At 58.0% G+C, this 24,079-nt stretch overlaps 1 protein-coding gene across 1 annotated transcript; it reads right to left on the reverse strand.

Annotated features, from left to right (window-relative positions):
* Window positions 1-767: 767 nt before the first annotated feature.
* BEGAIN (brain enriched guanylate kinase associated) lies at window positions 768-23,093 on the reverse strand. Its single transcript, XM_075531616.1, has 7 exons — window positions 23,051-23,093; window positions 17,964-18,105; window positions 13,928-14,089; window positions 8,164-8,230; window positions 4,378-4,485; window positions 2,871-2,954; window positions 768-2,132 (listed from the first exon to the last, which is right to left on the reverse strand). Exons 1-7 carry the CDS (start codon window positions 23,091-23,093, stop codon window positions 768-770), a joined length of 1,971 nt encoding a protein of 656 aa, XP_075387731.1.
* Between the last annotated feature and the right edge of the window lie 986 nt (window positions 23,094-24,079).

Below are 24,079 nucleotides of genomic sequence, written 5' to 3' on the forward strand. Positions count from 1 at the left end.
AGAGTGGATGGGGCGCGTGTCGGCCACACTGAAAAATAGACTCTAAAAACACCTCCCTGCCCCCTCCCTCTGACTCCCCCTGTGTGGACAAAACCTCAGGGACCCATGGCCACCAGCTGGCTGGGCGTTGCCCCTGCTTGGAGCTTGGTCTCCGCGGGGCCCCGCTGACCAGGCCTGGAAACTAAAGGAGCTTGGAGCTGGAAAGGCCAAGTGCACTAAGAAAGACCCCTTTTCTCTATAAAAATAGTTTGGCATTAAAAAAGTGGGTGCTCATCTCGGACGGGGCGGGGACGTGGGTTTGAAAAACATTGTGAGTGGACACTCTGTCCAATGGGAGTGGGGGAGCCGGTTCGGAGAGCCGGGGTCTGGGCCGAGGACCCTCCTCCAAGGGGTCTTACTGGGCTGGGTGGGGAGGAGGGTTGGGTAAAGGGGAAGCCCACCTCTTGGGGCTCCTTGTTCAGGGCTTGGGTGTCTGAGTGACTCGCGGAGGTGAGGCTGCCTTTCGTCTTGGGTACCCTGGTGGGCAGGGCTGGGGCGGGCAGGGCCGTGGCTGTGGTCTGGGGCACACGGGAGGCTACCTCCCTGCCTGGTAGGTGCCAGGTGGGCTGGCCCCTGGTGGTGGTGGCTGGGCACACACGGGGCTGCCTCCCCCAAGGGATCCAGGTGGGCTGGCCTGTGGCCACCGTGTCTGGGACATACGAGGCTGCCTCCCCTGCTCGGTCGCTCCCGGTGGGCCGGCCTGTGGCCAGGGCGGTGGCAGCAGATGATCAGTTGAGCAGGGTTCCGTAGAGCTGGGCCTTGGTGAGGCTGTCCTTGCGGCTCAGCCCCGCACTGCCAGTCCTGTGGAAGGCCGGCCGAGGGCTGAGCAGGGTGGCCGGGCGCACCTCGGGTGAGGCCTCCATGGAGCTGGGCGCCAGGGAGTCCCGGGAGCTGTGGAGGCTGTGCTCGCTGCCGTAGCCCTGGCCGCGCTCGGGCTGGGGCTCAGGGCTGCTGCCCGCCCCACACAGCTGCACCCCGTCTCCCTCGCTGGGCGCGTAGCTAGGTAGTGGGTCGGCCGAGCGGCCGGGGCTCAGGCTGAGGTCGCCACCGGCCCGCAGGAAGCAGGGCTCGGTCAGGTGACCCTGGGAGAGGTCGTCCACCTCCGAGAAGCTGTCTGCCTTGTAGCTGGCATAGAGCGGGCTGGCGCGGCCATCGACCTTGCCCGGGCTGCCACCGCTGCCGTGGAAGCGTTCGGAGAAGGTGCAGGACGAGGCGCGGCCGGCAGTGCTGGCCGGGTAGGAGTAGGGCCCCATGTCCTCCACGCTCAGGGGGCGCCACTGGCCCCGCATGTCCTCCCTGGACAGCCGGGCTGACCCCGGCTTGGCCTGAAGGCTCCACAGGTTGGGGGGCATCAGGGCCTGCTGGGGGCTCGGGGAGCCCGGGAAGCGGAAGGGCTCCGCCGAGTAGGGCGACACGGTCCGCGAGAAGGCCGGGGCCACTTCGGCCTCAAGCGGCGCGGCCACCGCAGCCGTGGCCTTGGCGAAGCGCGGGCTGCCCTCGTAGGCGGCGGTGGTGGGCGGCTTGCGGTCGAAGAGCTCGTCCCGGCTGTTCAGGTACATGGCCTGCTGGGAAGCGGTGAGCGTGCTGGCCTGGGCCTGCTCCCGCTCCTCCGACGTGGCGCTGAAGCTGGAATAGGAGCTAGACGTGGGCAGCGAGCCCGCGTAGCCCGGGAAGGCGTCGTGCCGGAAGCCGGCGGGGAAGGCCGAGGCCTCCTCCTCCTCCTCCTCGGCCGTGCTGTCGGTGGAGTTCTGGGCTCTCAGGAAGCCCATGTCGCTCACGGGCGGGTCCACGCTGGGCCGCCGATCGCGCCGCCGGTCCTCGGGGCAGTAGAGGGCCGTGTCGCTGCAGTAGATGTCCCCCTTGTATGGGGCCCGCAGGCCGGGCTTCTCCAGCCCGTCACGGAAGGCCAGCTCGCGGGCCGAGGCGTCGGACAAGCGAGAGGACAGACTGCCGGGGTCAGGCTTCTCCAGCACCTTGGCGATGACGCAGGTGGGCACGCTGTCGGCGTAGGCTGGGTGGCAGAGGGACGAGGGCAGGCTACAGCCGTGCTTCTCCATGTGCAGGCTCACGCGCTCCTGGAAGCCGGAGGGCAGCTGCGGCGGCACGTGGGGGGGGGGGTGGGGGTGACGGGCGGGCGGTCAGCACGGGCCAGAGCCCCAGGCTACCGGCCCCAGCGGACAGACAGACAGGCCGACTGACAGACGATCAGGGACCACCCTAGGGCAGGAGCTGGAGCCAGGTTTCTGTGCTTCAGCAGCTGCTGTGTCCGAGGCTCCTGGTCACCTCTGCCCACGCCCGCTGGGCCTCCTTATCCCAGCAGTGCCGAGAGGTGCCTGGGCCGACAACCCCCTCCCAGTTCCTGCCCAGCCAGGGGCCAACTGGCCGTCCTAGACCCCCGTCCCCCCCTGGTTGTGCCCTGGGTACCCCCACACAAGACACCATCAGAAACAGATGCAACAAAGATTGAGGGTGCGGAGGCCGGGTGCCCCGCCTGCCTCGAGGGGGGGGCACACACTACTGTTTGATCTATTTTGTGAGTGGCTCTCTGGGGGTGGGGGTAGGCCCAGGGCAGAGGGGGAGGCTGGGCAGGGGGCAGGGGCTCCTGGCTCTGCCACCTGCTAGCCGAGAGTCCTGGCTGGCCACCTTGTACACAAGATGGGCACTATCTGTACCTGTGGCCACACGCCAGCCCTGCCCACTCGCCAGAGCTCAGGGTGGGCCCTGGGGGCTGGACTCAGAGGTGGGGAGGTGGCGGGCTCAGTGGCCTTCCCGGTGGGGCGGGGTGGGGTGGGCGGCCCAGGCCGGGCCTGGCCGCAGGTGGGTCACGTTACCTCGGATACCTTATGGACCCTGCCGAAGGTCTGGCTGCACTGCAGCAGCTGGGCCGCTAGATTGCAGTCCTTCCTATAGAGCTCCTAAAAGAGAGAGAGGCCGTTGGGCGTACAGGCTCGCTCCGCCCTGCGCCCGGACTCGGGGCTCGGGCTCTCCCCTGCTCGCTCCGCCTGCAGGAAGCTGTTGCACACGAGACCTGGGACCCTCTGACAGGGGTGGGCCGTGGCAGGAGAGGGGCACACCTGCCTCCCGGAGCCCCACCCAGGAAGACTCCCTGGAATGTGAGCCAAGAAGCTGGCTTGTAGCCCTGATGTCCCCCAGGCACAGAGGGTGGCTGCAGGGCTGGAGGTGTGGGGGGAGAGGGGCTGGGGTCCAGTCCAGGTGCGGGGCTCGGGTGGTGAGGGGCACGGGCTCAGACTGCTGAGCTGAAAACAGATGCAAACAGTAGGAATTAGGGCGTCGTGGTCTTGGGAATCTCTGTTGCATGTGCCTGTGGAGGGGCCTTCTGTCCCACCCTCTGCCAGACCCGGACCCAGACAGCAGGTCTGGGTGCCGCATCACCTGGAGGTGCCTGCACACAGCCAGCCTGGCTGAGTGCTGTGCCCATGTCTGGCCCAGGTGAGGTAGGGTGAGGCACGGGACCCCACAGCCTCACTTAGGTCCCCTCTGCACTGTGACCAGGCTGGGGGAGCTCCTGGGTGGGACCCCTACCCTCTCTATGTGCCCCTGGACCTCTTCGAAATGGTACAGCCAGTAAGAGCTGGGAATCACCGAGCCTAAGAGAGGCCACTGCCCGGGCACTTCCAGGTGGACCACAGAGTCCTCCACAGGCCACACAGCCTTCGGGACCAGAGGGTAAGCTTGGCAATGCCTACCATGCCCACAGACCCCGGCCAGGCAGCAAGCCTAGGCTGCTGGTTCAGGACAGGCAGGCTGTCTACCTGGAACACAGGAGCTGGCTCCAGGGAGGAAGAACAGCAGGGCTAATGAGGACTAGGTTCTGGAGTCTGATGACCCCAGTTCAAGGCCTGCCTCTGCCTCTGAGTCCCCACCTGAGGGGCTTCTGTCGTGGCTGCCTCCCAGGCCTCTGCCTGTGGAGGACCACACCCCCAGGGTGCCCGAATCTGGAGCCACCCTTCCACTCAATCCAGGCCTCCATGTCACCAGCACCGAGGCCACCTTTCTTCCTAGGCTCTCAGCCTCCTGTGAGCCTGTCCTGCCTGGTGTCCCCTCATCCCCACTGGCCATTCCCGAGTGAACAAACAGGCTGTCCTTGGTTTCTTGCCTCCCATCTGTCTCTGTCCTCTGCCTGGGCGACTCGGCCTGTCTGCAGCCTTACATGCCCGCACTTACCCATGAACTCTACACCCTAACCGCTTCAGGACACCCCTGGTCCACAGAGCCCTCCCACAGCCAGCTCCCCACCGACACCCCATTACCCGGGAAGCAGGGGGTGCTCCTTGTGCCCGGGCTGTGCACCCAGAGGCGCGCCTGGCGTTCACTCACGTTGTCCTCGGACAGCTTGTCGATGGTCACCTTGGCCTCCAGCAGGTGGCTGTTGAGGGCCACGATCTCGTGGCTCAGGGCACGTTTCTCCTCTTCATAGTGCTGGCCCTGGGGGAGGGCGGGGAAGGGAACAGTCAGCAGTCCTTCATGCCTCGGGGTGACGGGGCGGGGGTGGGGAGCGTGGGGTCCCGAGTGCCTGCCTGTGGTGGGCACTTGGAAGTCTATCCCTGTCACCCTGGTGGGCAGCCCCAAGTTGGTGGGTGATATAGGCAGCTCATTTGGGGTTCAGGGGTTCAGCGGCAGGCAACCCGAGTTTGTTTCCTGGTTCTACCACTGGCAAGCTGGGGGATTGGGTGAGTCGCTTCTTCCCGGAGCCTCAGTTTCCCCATCCGTAAAACGAGGGCCATGACGTGCCCCCTCATAGAGGTTTGTGTGGTTTGGGGGGTGGCTGTGCTTCAGGAGCAGGGCAGCTTCTTTGCTGCCTGTCCTTGAGCCGAGGCTGACGCTTGGCCCCACAGCAGCTGGTCGCCAGGCGTTTCTTGTGTGTTGCTGGTGGGTGGGTGGGCTTGGTGCCAACTTTTAGGCTGAGTTCAAGGCCACCACCACATGTCTGTCTGTCAGTCTGTCACCCTGTAGTGGCTGTGATGCTGGAAGCAATGTCACGGGCATTTCCAATACCAGAAGGTCACCCAAGCGGAACGTCCTGACGACGAACAGACTGTGAAGAAGGACCACGCTGTGCCCTTCCGCCGGGCCAGCCACTGAAACCCGATGAACGCCCGGGGGCATGGTCAGCTCTGGTCCCGGGAGATGAGGCCTTCTGTTTGGAAGGCACTGAAAATACGATGGGGAGAGTGGCCTCCTCCAGGAGCCACGGACGTCCGGACCGCCGTTGGCTGATGGGGCACCGCTCTAAACGAGAAGAAACAGCTGCAGACGCCTCTTGAGGACTCGAATGTGGATGTAAGTATGACCCAGGGAAACCGTCAGTTGCCAAGAATGAGGTGGGGCGCCCACGGGTCGGGATCGTGGGCGAGCGGAAAGAGACTCTGGCTGGTCACTTGGGATCAGACAATCATATGGCTTGCTTTGCTGGCTGTGACAAATTCCGGAGGCCCGGCCTCAGAGTCGCCGTCAAAAGGAACATTTCAAGACGGTCTCGAGGTGCCAGGCTGTCTGTGACGGGGCAGGGCCTCCACACAGACGAGGAAGTCTAGCGCGGCCACTAGGCTTCCACGTGCTGTACAAACCACTGAAGCCACTTCTTCCGTCTGCAATGGGGCCGATATGCAGTAAAGGTGTAATGATCATTATTGGTGACAGGAATTCAAAAGTTGGGAAATTGAGAGAGTGGGTCTTGGTGATAGAAAAGATGGGCATGAGTGATAGAATTCTGTAAAATAAACCACTTCTTCATTGCAATTATCTTTTCTTCTTTTTTGTACCATGAGCAGTGACCTCACTGTCCACACATACACCTCCCCAGATGGAAGATGCAGGACTTGATCACACGATGAAGCTCAGTATCAGCAGCCCGAATGGAGCAGGAAGCAGCCTGCGGGACAGGCCGTCAGTTGTTCCTCTCTAAGTTCAGGGGCAGGTGGAGAAAATGAGAGCGAAAGCCACAATACATCCTTGAGTCCATCCACCTGAACGGAGAGACGGCCTCAAGAACAGCTTTGACTCGCTGACCACTAGTTACAACAGCGTTGACGAGCGGTAGGAGAACACCACACGGGAAGAAAGCAAAGAGCCCTGGAAGCAGAAAAAAGAACAGACCCAAGTGGATGTCAGAAGACACTGAAAGTTGCTATTGAGCTTAGAGCAGCAAACGCAGAGGGAAGAAATGAAGTATAAGAGCCGAACAGAACAGCCACAAAATATTATACTGAAATGCGCCAAGAGCCAAAAAGGAAGGACATGCTCAGCATCTCTTAAGCGGAAAGAAATGACAACAACAACAACAACAACAAGCTTTGAGTTGCAGTATCCAAGGATCCTATGGGCAAATTATTGAATGATGTAATAAGGTGACGAGATGTTAACATTGGGAAAGCGGGACACCGTTGATAAACTCATATCCTGGTGAAATAGCCACATGGCAGCCGAAAACCGTATACCCTAGCTTGTCGTGTTTTCTTTCCAAACATCGGGACTTTTTTTTTTTTGAGGGGGGGGGGGCTTTTTAAAAACGCCACAGGACGCGGGAGAAATTGTTAAAAATCGGGACTGCCCTGCCAAAAGCGGGACGTCTGGTCACCTTAAATTGTAGGAGGCATTAAAATCTGGTGAAAGGAACACACAGAGCCACGGAACCAGCACGAGTTGGTAGTGGTTCAACCATTTCAAGAGGCATCATAAAGTCAAGGACCAATGGTACTGAAGGAAGAAGTCCAAGCCGCACCGTGGGCCTTATCAAAGCACCAGATTCCAGGCATGGATGGAACACCAACTGAAATGTTTCAACGAGCCCATGAAGCACTGGAAGCACTCACTCATCTGGACCAAGAAATCTGGAAGAGAGCTACCAGGCCAACTGACTGGAAGAGCTCCCTATTTGTACCCATGCCAAAGAAAGGTGACCCAACAGAATGCTCAAATTATCCAACCGCATCCTTAAAACCAGGTGCAAGTAACATTTTGCTGAAGCTATGACCCAACAACGGCGACAGCGACAGCAGTGGCAGGGAGCTGCCCGCCACTCAGGCCAGCTTCAGGAGAGGACGTGGAACAAGGACATCATCCTGACGTCAGACAGACCTCGGCTGAGAGCAGAGAGCCCCAGAAGACGGTACTTGTGTGTTCTTGACTACAGAAAGGCATTCGACTGTGTGGACCATAGCTAACTACAGGTGGCGTTGAGCACGGGGGATTCCAGAACACTTCATTGTGCTTTATTGTAGATAAGCACACATGGCAGACATGCGAACAAAGCCAAAAACACGGCATGGTTTGAAACTAGGAAAACTGTGCATCAGAGTTGTATCCTCTTACCCTACTTGTACAACCTGTATGCTGAACCAATTACAGGAAGAAGAATGGGACATTAGGATGGGAGGAAGGCTTATGAACAACCTGCAATGGGCACCTGACCCCACCTTGCTATGGAGAGTGAGGAGGACTCGAAACGCTAGCTGATGGAGATCAAGGACTGCAGCCTTCAGTGTGGATTATAGTTCAGTGGACAGAAAACAAAAATCCTTACAACTGGACCAACAGATGAATACTAAACAGAGAAGAGAGTTGTCAAGGTTTCATCTCGCCAGGACCCCCAGTGGTGGTCACGGAAGCAGCAGTCAAGAAACCAAATGACCCATTGCATCTGGCAGGTCGGCTGCACAGGTGTTGAAGAGCAAGATGCGCCCTTGAAGACGAAGGTCTGCCTCACCCTAGCCCTGTATTTTCCAGTCGCCTCAGGTGCATATGAAGGTTGGGCGTTGCAGAAGGAAGACAGGAGAAGGGGTGCATTAGAATTGTGATGCCCATCTCCCATTCCATTTCTCCACCCCTATACCCTAGTACTGTTGGCATAGAGTCTCAGAGCCACCCCCTCCACCCCACGATGCCAACATGATAGCTGGGTGTGCCATTAGAGGCTTAGCCAAGGCTGAGACCCCATGACTCCTCTACCCCCCAGAGACCCCAGCCGGCGGGCTTTCTCCTACAGGCCCTCTTGCTCGGCTGCCCGATAGGGGCCACCACCCCCGGGCCCACCTCCCATTCGCTGGAGGTGGGCATACATGACCTGAAGAGCAGGGAATGGTGCCATGCTGGCTGGGGCCTCACCATCCGGTACAGTTTGTCTTCCAGCTCCTGGTTGATCCTCTGCAGGGCCAGGTAGTTGCTCTGGATTCTGGAAAAGAAGGATGGTTCACGTTGGGAACTTGACCTCCAGAGGTGCCTGCCCAGACGAGGCTGTCCTGGGCCTGCCTCAAGCCAGCGTTACCCCTCTTCCTGCTGTTTCCTGGAGACCAGTGGGGACCATAGGCCCTGTGCCTCTGCACACAGCTTCACGTGCCTGTTGCGTGGTCAGCAGGGAAGACGCTGACTGGCTGGGGACTGGCAACTGAGCCACACAGTATGTGAGTCCCACATCTGCTCTGGGGGAAGTGGAAGGTGCAGGTGTGCCCCAGGTGGAGTTGGTTGCCCTGTGCTGTCATTTTTGCCCGTCACTGAGTGCGATGGCAGCAGGGGACTTGGGACCAGGCGTGCCGGGTCACCGTTCATCTTGTCCATAGGAAAACAGAGGCCAAAGGTGCTGACCGCTGTAAGTGGCAGAGACAGAGCCCTGCTTAAGATGGCCAGGGAGGGGCTTCTACATTTTAAAATCTTCATTTTAATTGCGCAGGAGAAAAGGAGGTCTTAGAAGAGCATAGCCCTTGGGTGTAGCGAGATACTACTGACGTCATTTTTTAAGACGGGTGTGCAACTATACAGATTTTATTTTCTAAGCAGGGAAAGTAAAACTGAAGTGGACTTGGGGTCTTTGGGGACATACAAGTTCATTTCAATTTCAAGGAAAGAAAAAGGGTGGTTCTTCACAGATGCAAAATTCTCAACTAAATCCTAGCCAGTGGCATCCGACAGAAAATGTAAAAAACAAATAAAACCCAGTGGCACTGTGATCAAGTGGTACGCAAGGATGGTTCAACATTAGAAACACTGTCAATGTAATCCCCCATATAAATAAAACAAATGACACCAATTACATGATCATATCATTTGATGCAGAAAAGGCATTTGACAAAATTCAGCACCTGTTCCTGATAAAAGCACTCAACAAAGTAGGGTTGGAAAGGGGATTTCTCAACATAACAAGGCCATGTCCACAAAACCCAGCAGCCAGCCTCCCACTCACTGGTGAGAAAGTGAAAACATTCCCTTGAGAATGGGAAGCAGACAAGGATGTGCTTTCTCACCGCTTCCCTTCGGTCCTGAGATCCCAGCTCAGCTGTTAGAGACAAAAAGAATCCATAGGCCTCAAGCACAGCTGCTTGCGGATGAGCCCGGTCTGTCTGTTGTTAGGTGCCACTGAGTGGTTTCCAAGTAACAGACACAGAATGAAACACTGTCTGGTCCTGTACCAGCCTCGCAATTGTTGAGCCTGAGCCCATTGTTGCAGCCGCTGTGTGGATACATTTTGTGGAGCACTTTCCTCTTTGGGCCGGCCCTCCACTTTAGTAAGCATTATGTCCTTCTCCAGGGACTGGGCTCTCCTGAGAACAGGTCTAAACTACGGGACACAGTCTCAATATCCTTGCCTCTAAGGAGCATTCTGGTTGAACCCCAAAGACTTGATGAGAAAATGGTTGGACGTAGTTGAAAAAAAACTCAGCAATGTGGTAGGTTATAAAGCTCAGCGAACAGAAATCAATCCAGCTCCTGTACACCAAGGGTGAGTGCTTTGAAACAGATATCAAGAAAACAATACCCTCTCCAAGTGCCACCAAGAGACGAAATACTAAGGAATCAGCCTACCCAGCGAAACCACAGAGTTCTGCAAACAAAACTACTGTAAGAAACTAAAACTTTGCCAAATTCCATGTAAGTCTGACCCACATCTCACGACAATTTTCAAAGAAATGGAAAAAAACCGACTATTAACTTTATACGGGAAGGAAAGAATCCTAAGATGAAGAAAACAGTTAAAAACAAAAGCAAAGTAGGTGGCCTTTCATTCCGACTTAAACCCTGCTATACAGCCACTGTCATCACCACAGCCTGGAACTGGTACCAGGATGGATGCGAAGACCTATGGACTGGAATTGAGAACCCAGAAATACAACCAAGTACCTATGGGCACCTAATTTTTGATGAAGAACGAAAACGCATCGAATGGGCAAGAGACATCCTTCTGAAGGAAGGGCGCTGGACATACTGGGTCGCCACCGGCAGAGGAATGAAGCGAGGCCCACACTCCCCACCAGGTGCTCCAACGAGCTCGAGGGATCAATCGCACCATTAGCGAGACCCTCCATGGAAAACAGGGACACGTTTGAGGACACCAATGCAAGCCGTCAACACGCTTCCGAGCGTACTGAAACTATCCACAGCATAGAAGACACGCCTAAAGAAGGGGGACCCATCGGAAAGGCGGCACTTATGCACAACGCAAGACTTCAAGAGGCATGCAAAGAAAACCCACGGATGGGGAAAAATACCCAGTAACAGCACGTCAGAGAGAGGACTGATCTCCAAAGTCTACAGAAAGCTACAGCGCCTCAATCAAGGAACATTCGCATAACCCACCACAAAATGGACATGAGACTTGACGAGAGAACTTACCAAAGAGGGACACAGGCAACCCACAGCCAGGTGGAGAAACACTCGTGACCACGAACAGTAAGGGAAACACAAGTTAAAACAACAATGAGGTAGCCCCTCACACCAACACGTTTGGAAAAACTCAATCCAACAGAAAGTAACAACTGCTGGGAAGGATGCGGAGAGAGAGGGGCGCTTCTCTATTGCTGGCGTGACTATGGAATGGTGCAACCTTGATGGCATTTCTTTAAACAAGCGCCAGTGCCGAGTGATCCAGCAAGCTCTCCTCTGGGCATATGCTCCAGGGAAATTAAAAACATAGCACGGACAGACATATGTACACCTGTTCCATTGCAGGTATTTCCACGATAGCGAAAACATGGAAACAACCCAAAGTCCCTATTACTGAGGAAGGCATAAAAAGGCTCTGGCCCATTCATACTATGAAATGTTATGCGTCAATTAAAACCAACGACAATTCTCTTAAGCAGTGCAAGACACGGGCGAAGCTGGAGAACATTAGGCTTACCAACTCAGTCAGTCTTACTGTTATAAGGAAAAACGAAAAAGAAGCAATGTGGTTTGTATACCAACAGACAAGACTTTGATGACTATGGGAAGGCCAGGGACAGGGGTGGGAGCAAGGCTGAGGAGAGGGGTGGGGAGGAGCGAGGGACAAACGGAGCATTTAGCAGGTCCATGAACACTCACCCCCAAACCCCTCCAGACTACTTACTCCTCAGACCTATAGACTGGTCTGAGTGGCTCACAAAGGAGGAACGGTAAAGCCAGAGTGGACCTGGAGTCTTCAGTGACAATTTCATACGGGGGAAAGAAAAAAAAAAAAGACGCTCAAAGAAACCTACATACATGGACAAATGTTCCAGTTCACGGACAGGCAGACTTAACATTGTGAACATGTCAATATGACCCAAAGCCCAGAGCTGAACCCCCTGCCTCTGAGTCCGTGCTAACCCCTAGCAACCCTCCGGGACAGAGTGGAGACGCTCCTGTGCATTTCTGAGATGGCAACTCCTTACCAGAGTACAAAGCCCCATCTTTCTCCCCAAGAACAGCTGGTGGTTTCGAACTGCTGGCCTTGCCATTAGCAGCCCAGCCCGAAACCACTGCACCATCAGGGTTCCTCGTGCCATCTCTAAATAGGACACGGTTCTAATGCAGCACCCAGCATCCTTCTTCAGGGAAATGGGAAAACGCATCTCTAACTTTATATGGAAAAGAAGGAACCCCAAGATGTGAAGCTTCGCGAAAGAAGAACCAGGCAAGGTGCGCTTCACTCCCCGTCTCAAAGCCCACTAACTGCAGAGCCACGGCGGCCAAAGCAGCCGGGACCGACAGACCAATGGGTATGCAGACCCATGGAGGAGAACAGTGGCCCCAGAAGTAAGTCCATCCACGCGCAGACAAATTATTTTTTACAAAGAGCCAAAGCACACACACACTAAGTGGGGCAGAGGCAGTCTCTTCAACAAACGGTGCTAGCCAAACTGGATTGCCATTTGCAGAAGAACGAAACAGGACCCATACCTTACACCATGTTATAAAAATGAACTCAGGATGGATTGAGGATCTATGTGTGAGCCCCAGACCTGTAAAGATCAAGAAAAAAGGACAAGCTGAAGGGTCCTAAAACTTGGCATAAACACCCTATCAAACAATGAGAAGCACTTATGCTGCAGAAGACACCAGATGGCTAGGGCCTCCTAAAAACAAGACATTTATGTGCATCAAGAGAATTCATAAAAAAATATATATATATACAAAGAACCCAGAGACTAGGAAACAATTTTGGCAATGATATATCGGATAAGGCAAACAATCTCCAAAATCTATAGAAAACTTCAACACCTCGACAAGAAAGATGAAAAATCCAATTTTAAAATGGGCAGAAGACATGAACAGACAGTTCACCCAAGATGATAGCCAAGAGGTCAACAAACACAGGAGATTGAATGTTCGTGCTCACCAGCCATTCGAGAGATGCAAATGAAAACAGGGATGCGATACCACCAGCACTGAGGAACAAACAAACAACCAAGCCAACAACAGTCTGGAGAGGGTACGGAGGGGTCGGGACCCCCATCAGCTGCAGGTGGGACGGTAACTTGCACATCCCCGTGCACACTGGCATGGCACTTCCGCAACCAAACGGGGTCGAACAGTGAGGCCCCACAAACCCTCTCCTGGGGATAGAGCATGAAGTACCACATTGATGTCTCTCTTTTCAGAAAAAAGAAAGGGAGAAGGACTCGGAGCCCTCCTGGCAGAAACGTTTGTGCCACAGCCCGTAATCCAAGATCAAGTGCAGCTTTCAGCGTTGGCAGCCCCCCTCTCGATCTTTCCAGCGCTCCCCAGGGTGGTGTCACCCACTTTGGGAGACACTGCCCCGGAGGATGAAGGTGCAAAACAAGCAGATCCGCACGCAGCCATGTGCCCCACGGCCTATTCGCAACAGCAAGGAGAGGGACGGCCGTGGTGAATGTCCGTCCCCCAGGGGAGGCAAAGACGCGCTGGGACCTCCACAGCAGAATGCCAGCATTGCTACAGAGTAGCGGGGCAGGGCTGGCTGGGCAGCTCCGATGCCCGGCAGTCAGTCAATCACATCAAGCCAGACATGACATCAGGCCAGTGTCATGAAAGAAAAAAAGGTTTTCATACTGAAAGAAGCCGGCTTGACGGCGGGGAGGGAGAGGGAAGGAGACAGGTGCCTTATGTGCCACCGCGCCTGTCAGTCTGTCCTACTGTGGTGGCTTGTGCGTTGCTGTGATGCTGGAAATACTGGCATTTCAGATGCCAGCAGCGTCATCCAAAGTGCACAGGTTTCACCAGAGCCTAAAAACTAAGGTGACAAAGAAGGAATCGGCTATATGCCCATTCGGAAGAAGTTGCCACGGAAAACAAAACAATACATAAAAAGACTAGATCTTTAAGGGAGGAACTGCTCAGCCTCCACTGTCCTTTGGACACATCACGAGCCCCCACGCGCTCCACGGAACGACGCCTCCCTCACCTTGCCCGTGCTGACGCCTTAGGAGACCCACCGGGGCCCCAGGGGGCCGGGGGAGGGCAGCCAGCCCTGGGGTACATCCCGGCTGATGCCCCGGGCCCTAATGGGGTTGGGAGGACAGGCCCGCCTGAGCCTTGGACTGCTGGCCTGCCTGGAAGCTGACGGCCCGGGCATGGTACCCAGCGTGGTGAGAGTACCGCCCCCATCTGCCAGGCCCCGCCCCATTCACGATGCTCCGCCCCGCCGGCCCGCCCTCACCTGCGCAGCTTCTCCGTGACCTTCTCCAGCTCCTCCTGCGCGCGCCTCAGCTCGATCTCCAGGTAGTGGCGCGTGGAGTCGAACTCTGTCTCCAGCTTCTCCAGCTTGTGCGTGGTGTAGGACAGCCGCTTGCGCAGCTCGCCCTTCTGCTCCTGCAGCGCGCTGCAACGACACGCGGTGGGGGCCCGGCCGCCACTCTGAGCGGGGAAACTGAGGCCCGCGGGCCTTCTGGGCGCGCAGCACAGACACACGCCCCCCGCCCCTCCGGGAGCCACCGGGGGCGTCCCGCTGGGGTCGGGCTATCGAACCTGGAGTCGTTCAGAGCTCCCACGCCCCACCCCAAGCAGTGGCCGGTGTCCCGGTCAGAAGACAGGCCAGCTGCGGCCTCATGAGAGGTCCCGCCAGCCCCCATTGGAGAACCGGCCAAATCCAAATCAGCCCGCTGTCATTCCAGCCGATTCCAACTCCGAGCAGCCCAGACTGAAGCTTTGTGGGAGTAGGCAGCCTCGTTTTTCTCTCTCAGGGCAGCTCCTAGGTGTGAACTGCCAACTTTGTGGTGAGCAGCCTTCGTTTCCTGGACAGAGCTCCAGAAACTGGGTGTGTTTGGCGGGTACGCAGAGCTGCTCCCCATCCTGGGTGACTTAAGGTAACATTTAACACAGGACAGGTACCACTGGGCTGCTCCGCCATAGCCAAGGAAGGCAGGAGGAACGGAGTGGCCAGTGCCACCTCAGCACTAGGTCTCTGCTCCCCAAATGGCCATGTGACCCCAGCCACCTGGCCCAGACCACGAGAGGGCAAAAGGCTGCCCACTGCAGGAACGTGGCCTGGGTGGCCACCTCCTAAGGCTCTGCTTCTTCCCACCAATTGGGGATGGCTCTGGGCCCCAGGGCTCCGGCCCTGCATGTTTGCTCGGAACGAGACCCCGCTGAAGCCCAGCTGCCAAGGGGTGCAGGAGAAGCCGCATTTCCCAGCCACTCAAGATCCACTCGTTTGACTTTTTGCCCAGGTCAGCAGGGGAGGTCACCAAGGGGACTGGCTTTGAGTCCCCCAGGGCAGAGGCCATGCCTTCCTGCCCACCTAGCCCCAGAACACCACATGTACTCAGTAATATCAGCTGAGCCGAGTGTGGGTCCCACACCATGTGGGGGGTCTGTTCACAGCTTTGGCCTCAGCCCAGGCGTGTCCCAAAGATGCAGTTCTGGGCCCAGGGGGTGTTGCCTGCCCTTCACATTTCATTCTAAGTTCTGTTAACGTACTGAGTCTTCCCAACAGCCGCTCATGAGGCAGAATGGATTTTTACGCCCATTTTACAGATGGGGCATGGAGGCTTAGAGAGGTCACATATTTGCCTATGGTCCCCTAACTAAATTGGTCTGCCTGTGACTCTCAGGCCAGTGGACAGGAGAGAGGAGCTGTGAGGTGGAGGCCAGGGGCCAGCTGAGCACCCTGGAAGGGACAGAGAGCTGACAGTGGCAGGGGGTGGGGGGGCGGGTGGTGTGTGTGTGTGTGTGCACCAGGACTTCTGCTGGCCCGGGGAACAAGCCGAGTGTAAACTCTGCTGCTCTGTGGTCACTTGACCCCACCGACCAGATGCCAGAGCCCAGGATTTGTCCTCGCTCCTACTGCCACAGTGGCACAGGCAGTGCTCCACTGAGTCCAACCCAGCCACCCTTAGCGGGCAAGGGTGGATGTGGGGGTTCTGTGGGCACCCAGCCTTGCTGCCGGTCCTGGCCTCGTGCCCCAAGCTGGCCACTGTCCCCGAGTCTCGGCTGCTCCTGGCAAGGGGAGCTGGTGACCCATTTGTGGAGGCCATAGTGCTTCAAAGGCAGGGTAAGTGGGCTTGGGTTGGACACAATGCTTTGCCCGGGGCACAGTGCCCAGCCAGGCCCAGAGGAGAGCAGGCTGACCTGTACGCAAGACACCCTGGCCTGATAGAATCCCACCTGGGAGCTGTCCAACCAAGCGGGCGCCTGCACTCACTGCTCACACTGGGCCACTCCCCACCCCTTGCCGTGGGGCCAGGAGGAGGGTGTTCATGTTGGAACTGGGAGCCTGGCTCTGCCTAAGTGCTGGGTTCTAGGGCCAGGGCCCACCCCCTCAGTCTGCTGGACCCCAGACCTGCAAGGGGTGGTGGTGGTGGTGGCTGTCAGGGACATGGTCAGCAGGGGAGGGGCCGAAGGTGTTTTGCCTCCTGCTTTGTGAAGAAGCATGTGGTCACTGCAGTGTGCACCCAGCCAACCCTGCGTACGCATCCTTGGCCTCCTGCCCAGGCCTACATTTAAGAAAACAAACACAAATAAAAAGAGCTGTGGAGTGTTCGAGATTCCCAGGAAGGGCAGGCGGTGCACCAGGATGCCACAAGGCCCAGAGGCAGAGTGCCCGAGGCCCGCGGAGCTGCCTGCCTGTAGCCTCTCCAGGCTGCGCCCTGCCCCCTCCAGGCAGCCTTCCCTGACTGACCTCAGGCTGCTCCAAGCCCCACCTTGCCCACCAGGCCAGCTGGGACACAGACCACAGCCCCACAGCGGGTAGAGTCAGGGACCAGGGAGGGACACTCTATGGCAGAGCTGCTGGATGGCCCTGACTAGGGTGTCCTGAGGTCCTGGGGAGCCTCATGATCGCCTCAGTGGGCGCTTGTCCACACATTGCATGCCACTGGGTCAGTGCAAGGACACCATACAGATGGGCCACCAAGTCAAGGGACAGACAAACAATGCAGTGTGCAGGGACCCCTGGTGACCGGATGGGTACCTTGGCCACTTCTACTGCCTACTCTGGGCCCACCTCTCAGGCAGGCACACCTGGGCCCTGGGGCAGGGCAATCACAGAGGCTGTGTCCTCAGGCAGCATGAGGCCGCTCCCATCCTGCCCTCTTCACCTACCATGCCACCCCAGCTAGAACAGCGCTCCCCTCTGGGCCTTGAACTGAGCACCTTGACACCCCGCCCCTCAGCTCACTGCATCCCCATCCAGGAGGCACCCCCAGGCTCCCTAGACCCCACCCCTCGCAGTTCAGACCTGTCCTGGCACGCCTTAAAAAGAGACCCCTCTCCTGGTTCTAATACCCTGCCCCTCAGCTGCCTGCCCCACCCTGTGCCCATCGCCCACTGAGATGCTGTGGGGGCAGTTGAGTGGCAGGGCCAGACCGCCTGGGAGTGGGGACATCTGGAAGAGACTTCCCTTGTCACAGTCAGCCTCATCTGAGCCTCAGTGTCCCCTGGCCCCCAAGACGGCCTTCTGGACCCTGATCATCAGTCCCCCAGCCTCTGTCCTCCTGGCCTGCCAGCTTATCACCAGGTGCCCGGCCATGTCTGTCCCCCACCTTTCTCTGCTCAGAGGAGGCCAGGTCTCCTCATCCCTCCCCCTCAGCTCTGTCCAGAGAGGACCCCACCCCAAGTCTGTAGTCACCAAGGTGGCCTTGTCATCCTGCCCTGGCCCCATGCCTGGTCTGCCTCAGCCTGTGCTCCCCATGATGATTCCACTTGTAGAAATGTGCTCATGGAGCTCAAATTTTCAGATTGTTGGGAGGGGCAGCATGGGCTCTTCCGCCTCGACAGTATGCCGACCCCTGACCTAGAACCACCTAGAAAAGGAGGGGGGCTGCTCAAAGTCGGGGAGACGCAGCACAGCTCAGGAGCTGGGACAGGATGTGGCCAGAGAGAACGAGCCCTTCAAAGCCACACGAGTCCTTCCTGAGGCCACCGGCCCGAGGAGGGGCAGCGTCCTCAGCAGCCCACGCTGGCTCTGGGGCCTGCTCTCGCTCGACCTGTGTGGTCACTGCCTCCACCCTGCACCCAGTGAGCTCAGCCTGTATGTCAGTCCTTCCTGGTCTACAAGAAGCCCCACCTCCAAGAGCCCCCCTCCCTGCTGCTCCTGGCCTCCAGATCCCTGCGGAGGCCTGCGTCTGAGGACAGAGCAGCGGCGGCCATGGGTGAATAGAGGGGAGGCGCTGTGAGCCCTCTGGGGGTGAGCTGGACGCAGACGGGGGACGGACGCAGAGACACCAAGGAGCTGGGGGAGACAACAGGCATGTTACCTGTCCCAGATCGAGGGCGAGGACCTGGCCAGCCGGCCCTGCAGGACGTGGGGCTGCCCGAGGCATGAGGGCACCCAAGGGCTGCGCAGCCTGTGGGTGAAGAGGACAGAGCCGCTCAGGTGGGCAGGGCCCCCAGGCTCACCTGAGCCCATGAGGGAGAAGAGAGGTGGGAGCTGGGCCCCTCCAGCCCCAGGAAACCTCCTGTTATTTGTAGGTGGGGGAGGAGTGGAGGAGGGGCCGCGGTCCGAGATTAGCTGCTCTCCATCCTTCTTCTACCCAGGATGGCTGGGTGAGGCAGCATCCTTCTTGGGAGAGTGGGGGTACGCAGTTCCCCCACCTGCCAGCCTAGGGTCAGTCAGGCACCTGCCCAGTTACAGAGCTGTCTATCACAGTTCCTTGTGCAGGATGAATTGACCCAAGACCCCAGAGGAAGAGGAGGGGGGAATAGGGGTCCCTCATGGCGTGTGTGTGTGTGTGTGTGTGTGTGTGTGTGTGTGTTGTGGAGTCATGTGAGAGGAGTCCTTGCAGGATGCAGATCTGATGAGCGTCAGGCGGCCTCGGGTGGGGCCACGTCACACTCCCCCTGCCCTTTTCACTCAGCCCTGCCTGGCCTGAGTGGGTGGCATGGACCCGTGTGTCAGTGGGACTAAGATGCACAGCCAGGCCTTCCCACGGCTGAGAGCCCCTTGCAGAGAGGGGCAGGCTTGCCAGCCAGGGACTGAGGCAGAACGGATGGAGAAACACGGTATGCCCCCACGCAAAAAGGTGGCTCCCCACCCTTACACAAAATACCCCATAGACACCCCCGCCCCAGCCCTCACTGTCGAGTCGATTCCGACTCACAGCACCCGGAGCGGGCACAAGGGGAACTTCTCCGTAGGGCTTTCTTGGCGGCAGCAGAACTCCAGGCTTTGCTTCATCGTGCTGCTGGGCCGGACCGCTCCACTAGTGGGAGAGGGCAAACCACCTCTGTCCCCCACCCCTGGAGGGGCCTTGCTGGCCCCTCCCCATGGAACAAGCTGGAAGGACAGGGGCCACAGTGCTGCCAGGCCTGCGAGGGAAGAGCTCTTGGGGATTCTAAATTTTTTTTTCTTAGACTTTCCTGGATTTTTCATACCTTCTACAGCAAAGACAAGAGAAATCATAAAAATGGTTAAACCAAAAACACACACACACACACACACACACACACACACACACAAACAGACAACCCAAATCCATGCTGATTTTGATTCTTGGTGGGTTTCCAAGAGGAGACTGTAAAAAAAAAAAAAGAGGAGACTGTAACTAAAGCCTCATCTATCACCAGCTGTGCGGCTGGTGGTTTAGAACTGCTGACCGTGTGGTGAGCAGCTTAATATAGAACCCCCTGCCCACCGGGGCTCCTAGTTAAGGTTTCAGAGACTAAATATTTCTGGGAGCAGAGAGCCTCATCTTCCTCCTTCGGAAAGGCAGGCAGATTTGAACTGCCAACCTTGAAGTAAGTGGTGGCAACATGCACCCCGTAGTACCACTAGCGTTCCTTGAAAAAATGGTTGTGGAGAGTCGTGTTTCAGGGCCTTAGTGGTGTAGGGGGTATGTTGGGCTGCTAACCACAGGTAGGCAGTTTGAAACCAGCAGCCGCTCTGAGGGAGAAAGGGACTGACGGTCTCAGAAAATCCACAGGGGCAGTTCTCTGCCTGTCCGATAGGGTTGCTAAGGTCGGAACTGACTCAAGGGCAGTGAGTCTGCAGTTTAGGAAGGTCACGTTTGGTATGTGAAAGGTCACCCTCTGGACCATGGGCTGAGGGCGAGCAGAGGTCGGAAAGCTCTCACCCAGGCTGGGTGTCGGCATGACCACATACCTGTGAGCCTCTGTCTCCCGTGTGTTCGATGGGCCCTCCAGACCAGTGCCCGAGAGCTGACTGGTAGGAGTGGCTGGAATGGGCTTGTTGGGTGGGTGGGTGGGGGGGGGAAGAGGGGGGTGGCTGGTTGGGAGGGAGTCAGGGGTTCTATCTCTGGACTAGGATTGAGGGTCTGCCCTCCCTGATGACCCCCATTACAGGGTGTTCTGCTTGTGAGTCAGAAGGTCCCCTCCCTCCACCTCCCCTGCTGAAGGGACACCTGGTCTGCTCCCTTTTCCAGATTTTCTCTAAAGGTGGCCATGATCCGGTCACCTCCCAGGTCTCTGTCCTCACTGTTTCCCCACCTGGAAGGCCCTTGCCTCCTGTCCATCTCCAGAGTCTGTCCATCCCTGGGGGCTCTGCTGACCAACCACCCCCTCCAGGAAGCCTTCTGGATTCCTCCTTGCTGAAGGTCTCTTCTCTCAGGCCCCTGTCTGTCTTCTCAGGGTCTCTGCAGCTGTCCCTCTGGGAGTCCAACACTCTCTTTGCAACTCTCCTGCCAGCCTGCAGTCTCCCCTTTCCCCTGTTCTCGGCCCCCTTTCTGGACATGCCCTGTGCTCCTCCCTGGCTCCCACCACCTTCCTTTAAGGACCCAGCTTTTGCTTGGCCCTTGAGGCTGAAAGGATGGGCCTGCCAATGGAAGTTCCGCTGGACGAGAATGGGCAGCTACAGGGGTGGGGCGTCAACAACCTCCACTCCCAGGTGGCTGCATGGCCCCCCGGGTCATCAGGGGCCCACGGGCGGAGGTGGTGGCCTGTGGGGTACACAGCTGGGCCTCTGGCTCTGGTGGTGCCAAATTGCTCTTTATTCTGCAGTGGTGTCTCATCTCAGGGACTTTGTCCCCGTGTCCCCTTTGCCAGAAACCACGCTCAGTCCCTTTCGGGTTAACCCCTCCCCACCCAGCAAGGGGAGTGGGGTGGCCACACCTACTGCCTACATCATGGGGCTCTGTTCATGCACCCTCACCAGCGGGCATCTCAGGGCCTACGTGCTGTCCTGTGCATTCCAGCTGGGGCCTCCCTGGGCCCACCCTAGCCCTCTGCACCCCAACCCCGCCCTGGCCCTGTCTCTTCCAAGACTGCTTCTTGGGCAGAAAACAAGCCCTAGTCCTCCCCAAGCCCTGCCACACAGGACCCCCAACTGTCCACCGCACCTTGGGCCACATGTCCCCCATGGACCGACCCCCTCTGGACACACTGGCTTCTACCAGGCAGGAGTTCCCTTCCCACCTGGAAGTTAGCAGTCCAAGGCCTGTCCTGCTCTCTCTCTCTGAGCCAGTCTCGGGCTCCTCCCCAGGCCTGCTCCTGCTCCTCTGGGCCTTGTCTGGACATCCCCACCTAGTCTGCAGGCCCTCGGTGACCTGTGACCTGCCCTGGACTCACTGCCCTGTCCTGGTACCCTACGTGTGGGGTCCAGAGCTCAGCCTGCTTGGATGTCACAGTCCAGGGCATGTGGAGAGTCAGGCCCAGACTTCAAGGTCAGGGGCACTTCATACCCTCGTTTGGGACTGAAGAACAGGGGTGGCCCAGTGTATCCCAAAGGCTCCATCCACCTGTGACACTGGCCCACTTGTGCCTGCTCCTGGGGATAGGGACTTGTGCCCAGAGAGACCCAGACCCCCAGGTAACCTCCCTGCTGAGCCCAGGTGTGGCTTCCGGGAGCCTCGGTCAATCATACCTGCAGGGCCGGTACGACCCCGTGTCCCTGCAGAAGGCTCTGTGCTAGTAGCCTTCCCAGAAGTGAAAGCGGGGCATGGCCTGGAGGAACCCAGGGACAGGTGGGCAGAGCACCCCTGGGTGCCCCAGAGGCCTCTGTCCTACAAGACCTTTGGCTGTTGCTCTGCCAAGGGGCTGCAACCCCACTCAAAAGTGCTTCTGAAGAAAAGCCTGGCCATCTAGTGCTCCAAACTCGCCCGCTGAGACCCCCAGAAGCACAGTCCCACTCGGACATGTCGGGGACAGGGCACCAAGAGTCAGAATGACCAATGACTTTGTTGCCTCTGCAAGTCTAACCTCTGCGTCTCCCACGGGAAGCCTACTCAAGGCCCCAATCAGCACCCTGTCCCTCCCAAGAGCCCAGGCACTCACTAACATGCTCAATGTCTCTGGTGGGCGCCCACCCCAACTTGCAGGAAACTGAGGCTCACAGAGGCCCAGGAGCAGGGCTCCCTGTGGTCACTGAGTCTGAGAGGCTCCCGACCAGGCTGACGGTTGTCCCCCTCCCCTCATGGCAGGCGATGACAACTCAGAGGAGAAGCTCAGAGGACGGGGGCCAGAGCCTGGGCAGTCTGACAGGCTCAGTGACGGAGGGCCCAGGGAGGCTGGGCGTGAGCAGGGTCCAGGCCCAGAGCTGAGTCTCCCGGGCTCTGCTCTCTCCTATCTTGAGAAACCCACCAAAGGCCTCTGGGCACACAGCCACCAGCCAAGGCCAAGGGCCCCCGAGTCCAGCAGGACAGCCCACTCCCTGTACTTGTCTCGCAGGTTCTGGGCAACTGATCCACTTGATTCTGTGGCTCGGATAGCCCCACCCCCCCAGCTCCCTGGGCCACCCTCAAAGCAAGGTCGACACCTCCTGCTTGTAGACGGGGACTCTGGAGGCAGCCGGCACACCCTCAGTGTTCCCAGGGGAAGGGTATGTGCCTGTGCACACGTGTACGCAGACACATCTTCCTGTGCATGCATGTGTGCACATGAATGCATGTGTGTGCATGCGAGTTCATACGAGCACATGTATACTTGCCTGTCATCCATGTATAAACGTGTGCATATGCATGTCCACTCGTGTGTATTCGTGTGCATGCAGACAAGTGGGGGAGACTGCTGAAGTGCTGACCTGTGTGCCCTAGGAAGAAGGCCTGATTGAGGGCTGACGACCCCTGGGATAGGGTGCCCCCACATTCATGTCCACCCAGAGCTGTCAAATGAGACCTTGTTGCGTAAGGAGTCTTTGGGGCTGTCGCTGAGCTAAGGTCCCGCTGGAGCAGAGTGGGCTTTGTCCAGTGGCTGGGGCCTCATCGCAGGAGAGGCCAGAGGTGCAGGGCAGAAGGCCCTGGTCATGGAGGCAGAAATGGAAGTGAGGCAGCCACCGGCCCAGACACAGACACACACACACACACACACACACACACACACACACGAGGGTGGTTGGCAGACCGAGGGAGAGGCAGGGGACAGACCCCCTCCAGCCCTGGGGATGGCCACCTACTTCCAGCACCGGGAGCGAAGATGCGCCAGTTACTCTCTACCATCCGGCATGGGACTCGGTGACAGCAGCCACCAAGCAGGCACAGCGGCACCTCAAACCCACTTTGGGCTCCACCTCCTGCCCCTGGAGGAGCCAGGAGTCCTGGTCTCAGGTGAGCAGGGCCAGTCCCAAGCTACTGGCAGCCCTTCCAGTACCGGCTTGCTGGGGAGAATTGGAAGAACCTAGGGTTCTTGGGCCACCTCTTCCAGACAGGTGTGCCTGTTGAAAGGAGGTGAGTGTGGACTTTCTGGATCCCAGGGATGAAACAGGAGGCCACTGGGAGCAAGGAATTTGAGATCCAAGCACCAACCTAGCATCAACACCTGCTGAAGGAAAGAGTGTGTGTGTAGTGGGGGCAATGTGGCAGGAGGTGACCCTGGATTGGTGGCCATGGTGAATGCCCATGGTGCCTGTGAGTAGGCAAGGGGAAAACCAAGGCCATGTCCCCAGGCCAGGTTCCCAGGCTCACTAAGGATGTCCCTCTGGGCCATCACCAATGACCAACCACAGTAACCCCAATTCTGACACCCACCACCTGCTCGCCTCTTCCTCGCTTTTCAGCTCCTCCCTCCACTGCCCCTTCGGCTTCTCCCAGCCCCTCACCCCCTGTGCCCCCTTTGCCCATCTCTCTCTATTGTCCTGATAGAGCCAAATCTCCCCTGGCGCGGGCAACTCCCCAGCTGCTTGAAGCTGCCTGCGCCCATGGAGAAGCCAGGAAAACTCACAGCCTCCAGGCCTCTCCTTTGGCCCCTGTGGATCTCAAGCAGCCTGGAACATTCCTCGGTTTCCCAATCTGCTCCCTCCCTGTCCCGCCTGGAAAACAGCTTCACGCCTCCCAACACCTCCGATCCATCCCCGCGTACTGTGGATGACCTCGCTTCCTATTCCGCTGAGAAAGTGAAGGGATCATCTGGGAACTCCCACAGATGCTGTTGCCACACCTCCCCACCTACCAGCATCTGCCCCAAACACTCAGTGCGAGGTGCCTGT

Source organism: Tenrec ecaudatus, chromosome 14 (assembly GCF_050624435.1).
Source record: "Tenrec ecaudatus isolate mTenEca1 chromosome 14, mTenEca1.hap1, whole genome shotgun sequence".
Lineage (NCBI taxonomy): Eukaryota > Metazoa > Chordata > Mammalia > Afrosoricida > Tenrecidae > Tenrec > Tenrec ecaudatus.

What these genes read in the sequence shown, in the direction of transcription:
- BEGAIN (XM_075531616.1), bottom strand. Translation starts at nt 23,093, where the DNA reads ATGGTAGAGAGTAACTGGCGCATCTTCGCTCCCGGTGCTGGAA. An exon ending in CTTCGCTCCCGGTGCTGGAA is followed by an intron (nt 18,106 to 23,050) that starts GTAGGTGGCCAT and finishes TCATGGGCTCAG; the next exon opens with GTGAGCCTGGGGGCCCTGCC. An exon ending in TCGCCCTCGATCTGGGACAG is followed by an intron (nt 14,090 to 17,963) that starts GTAACATGCCTG and finishes GTGTCGTTGCAG; the next exon opens with CGCGCTGCAGGAGCAGAAGG.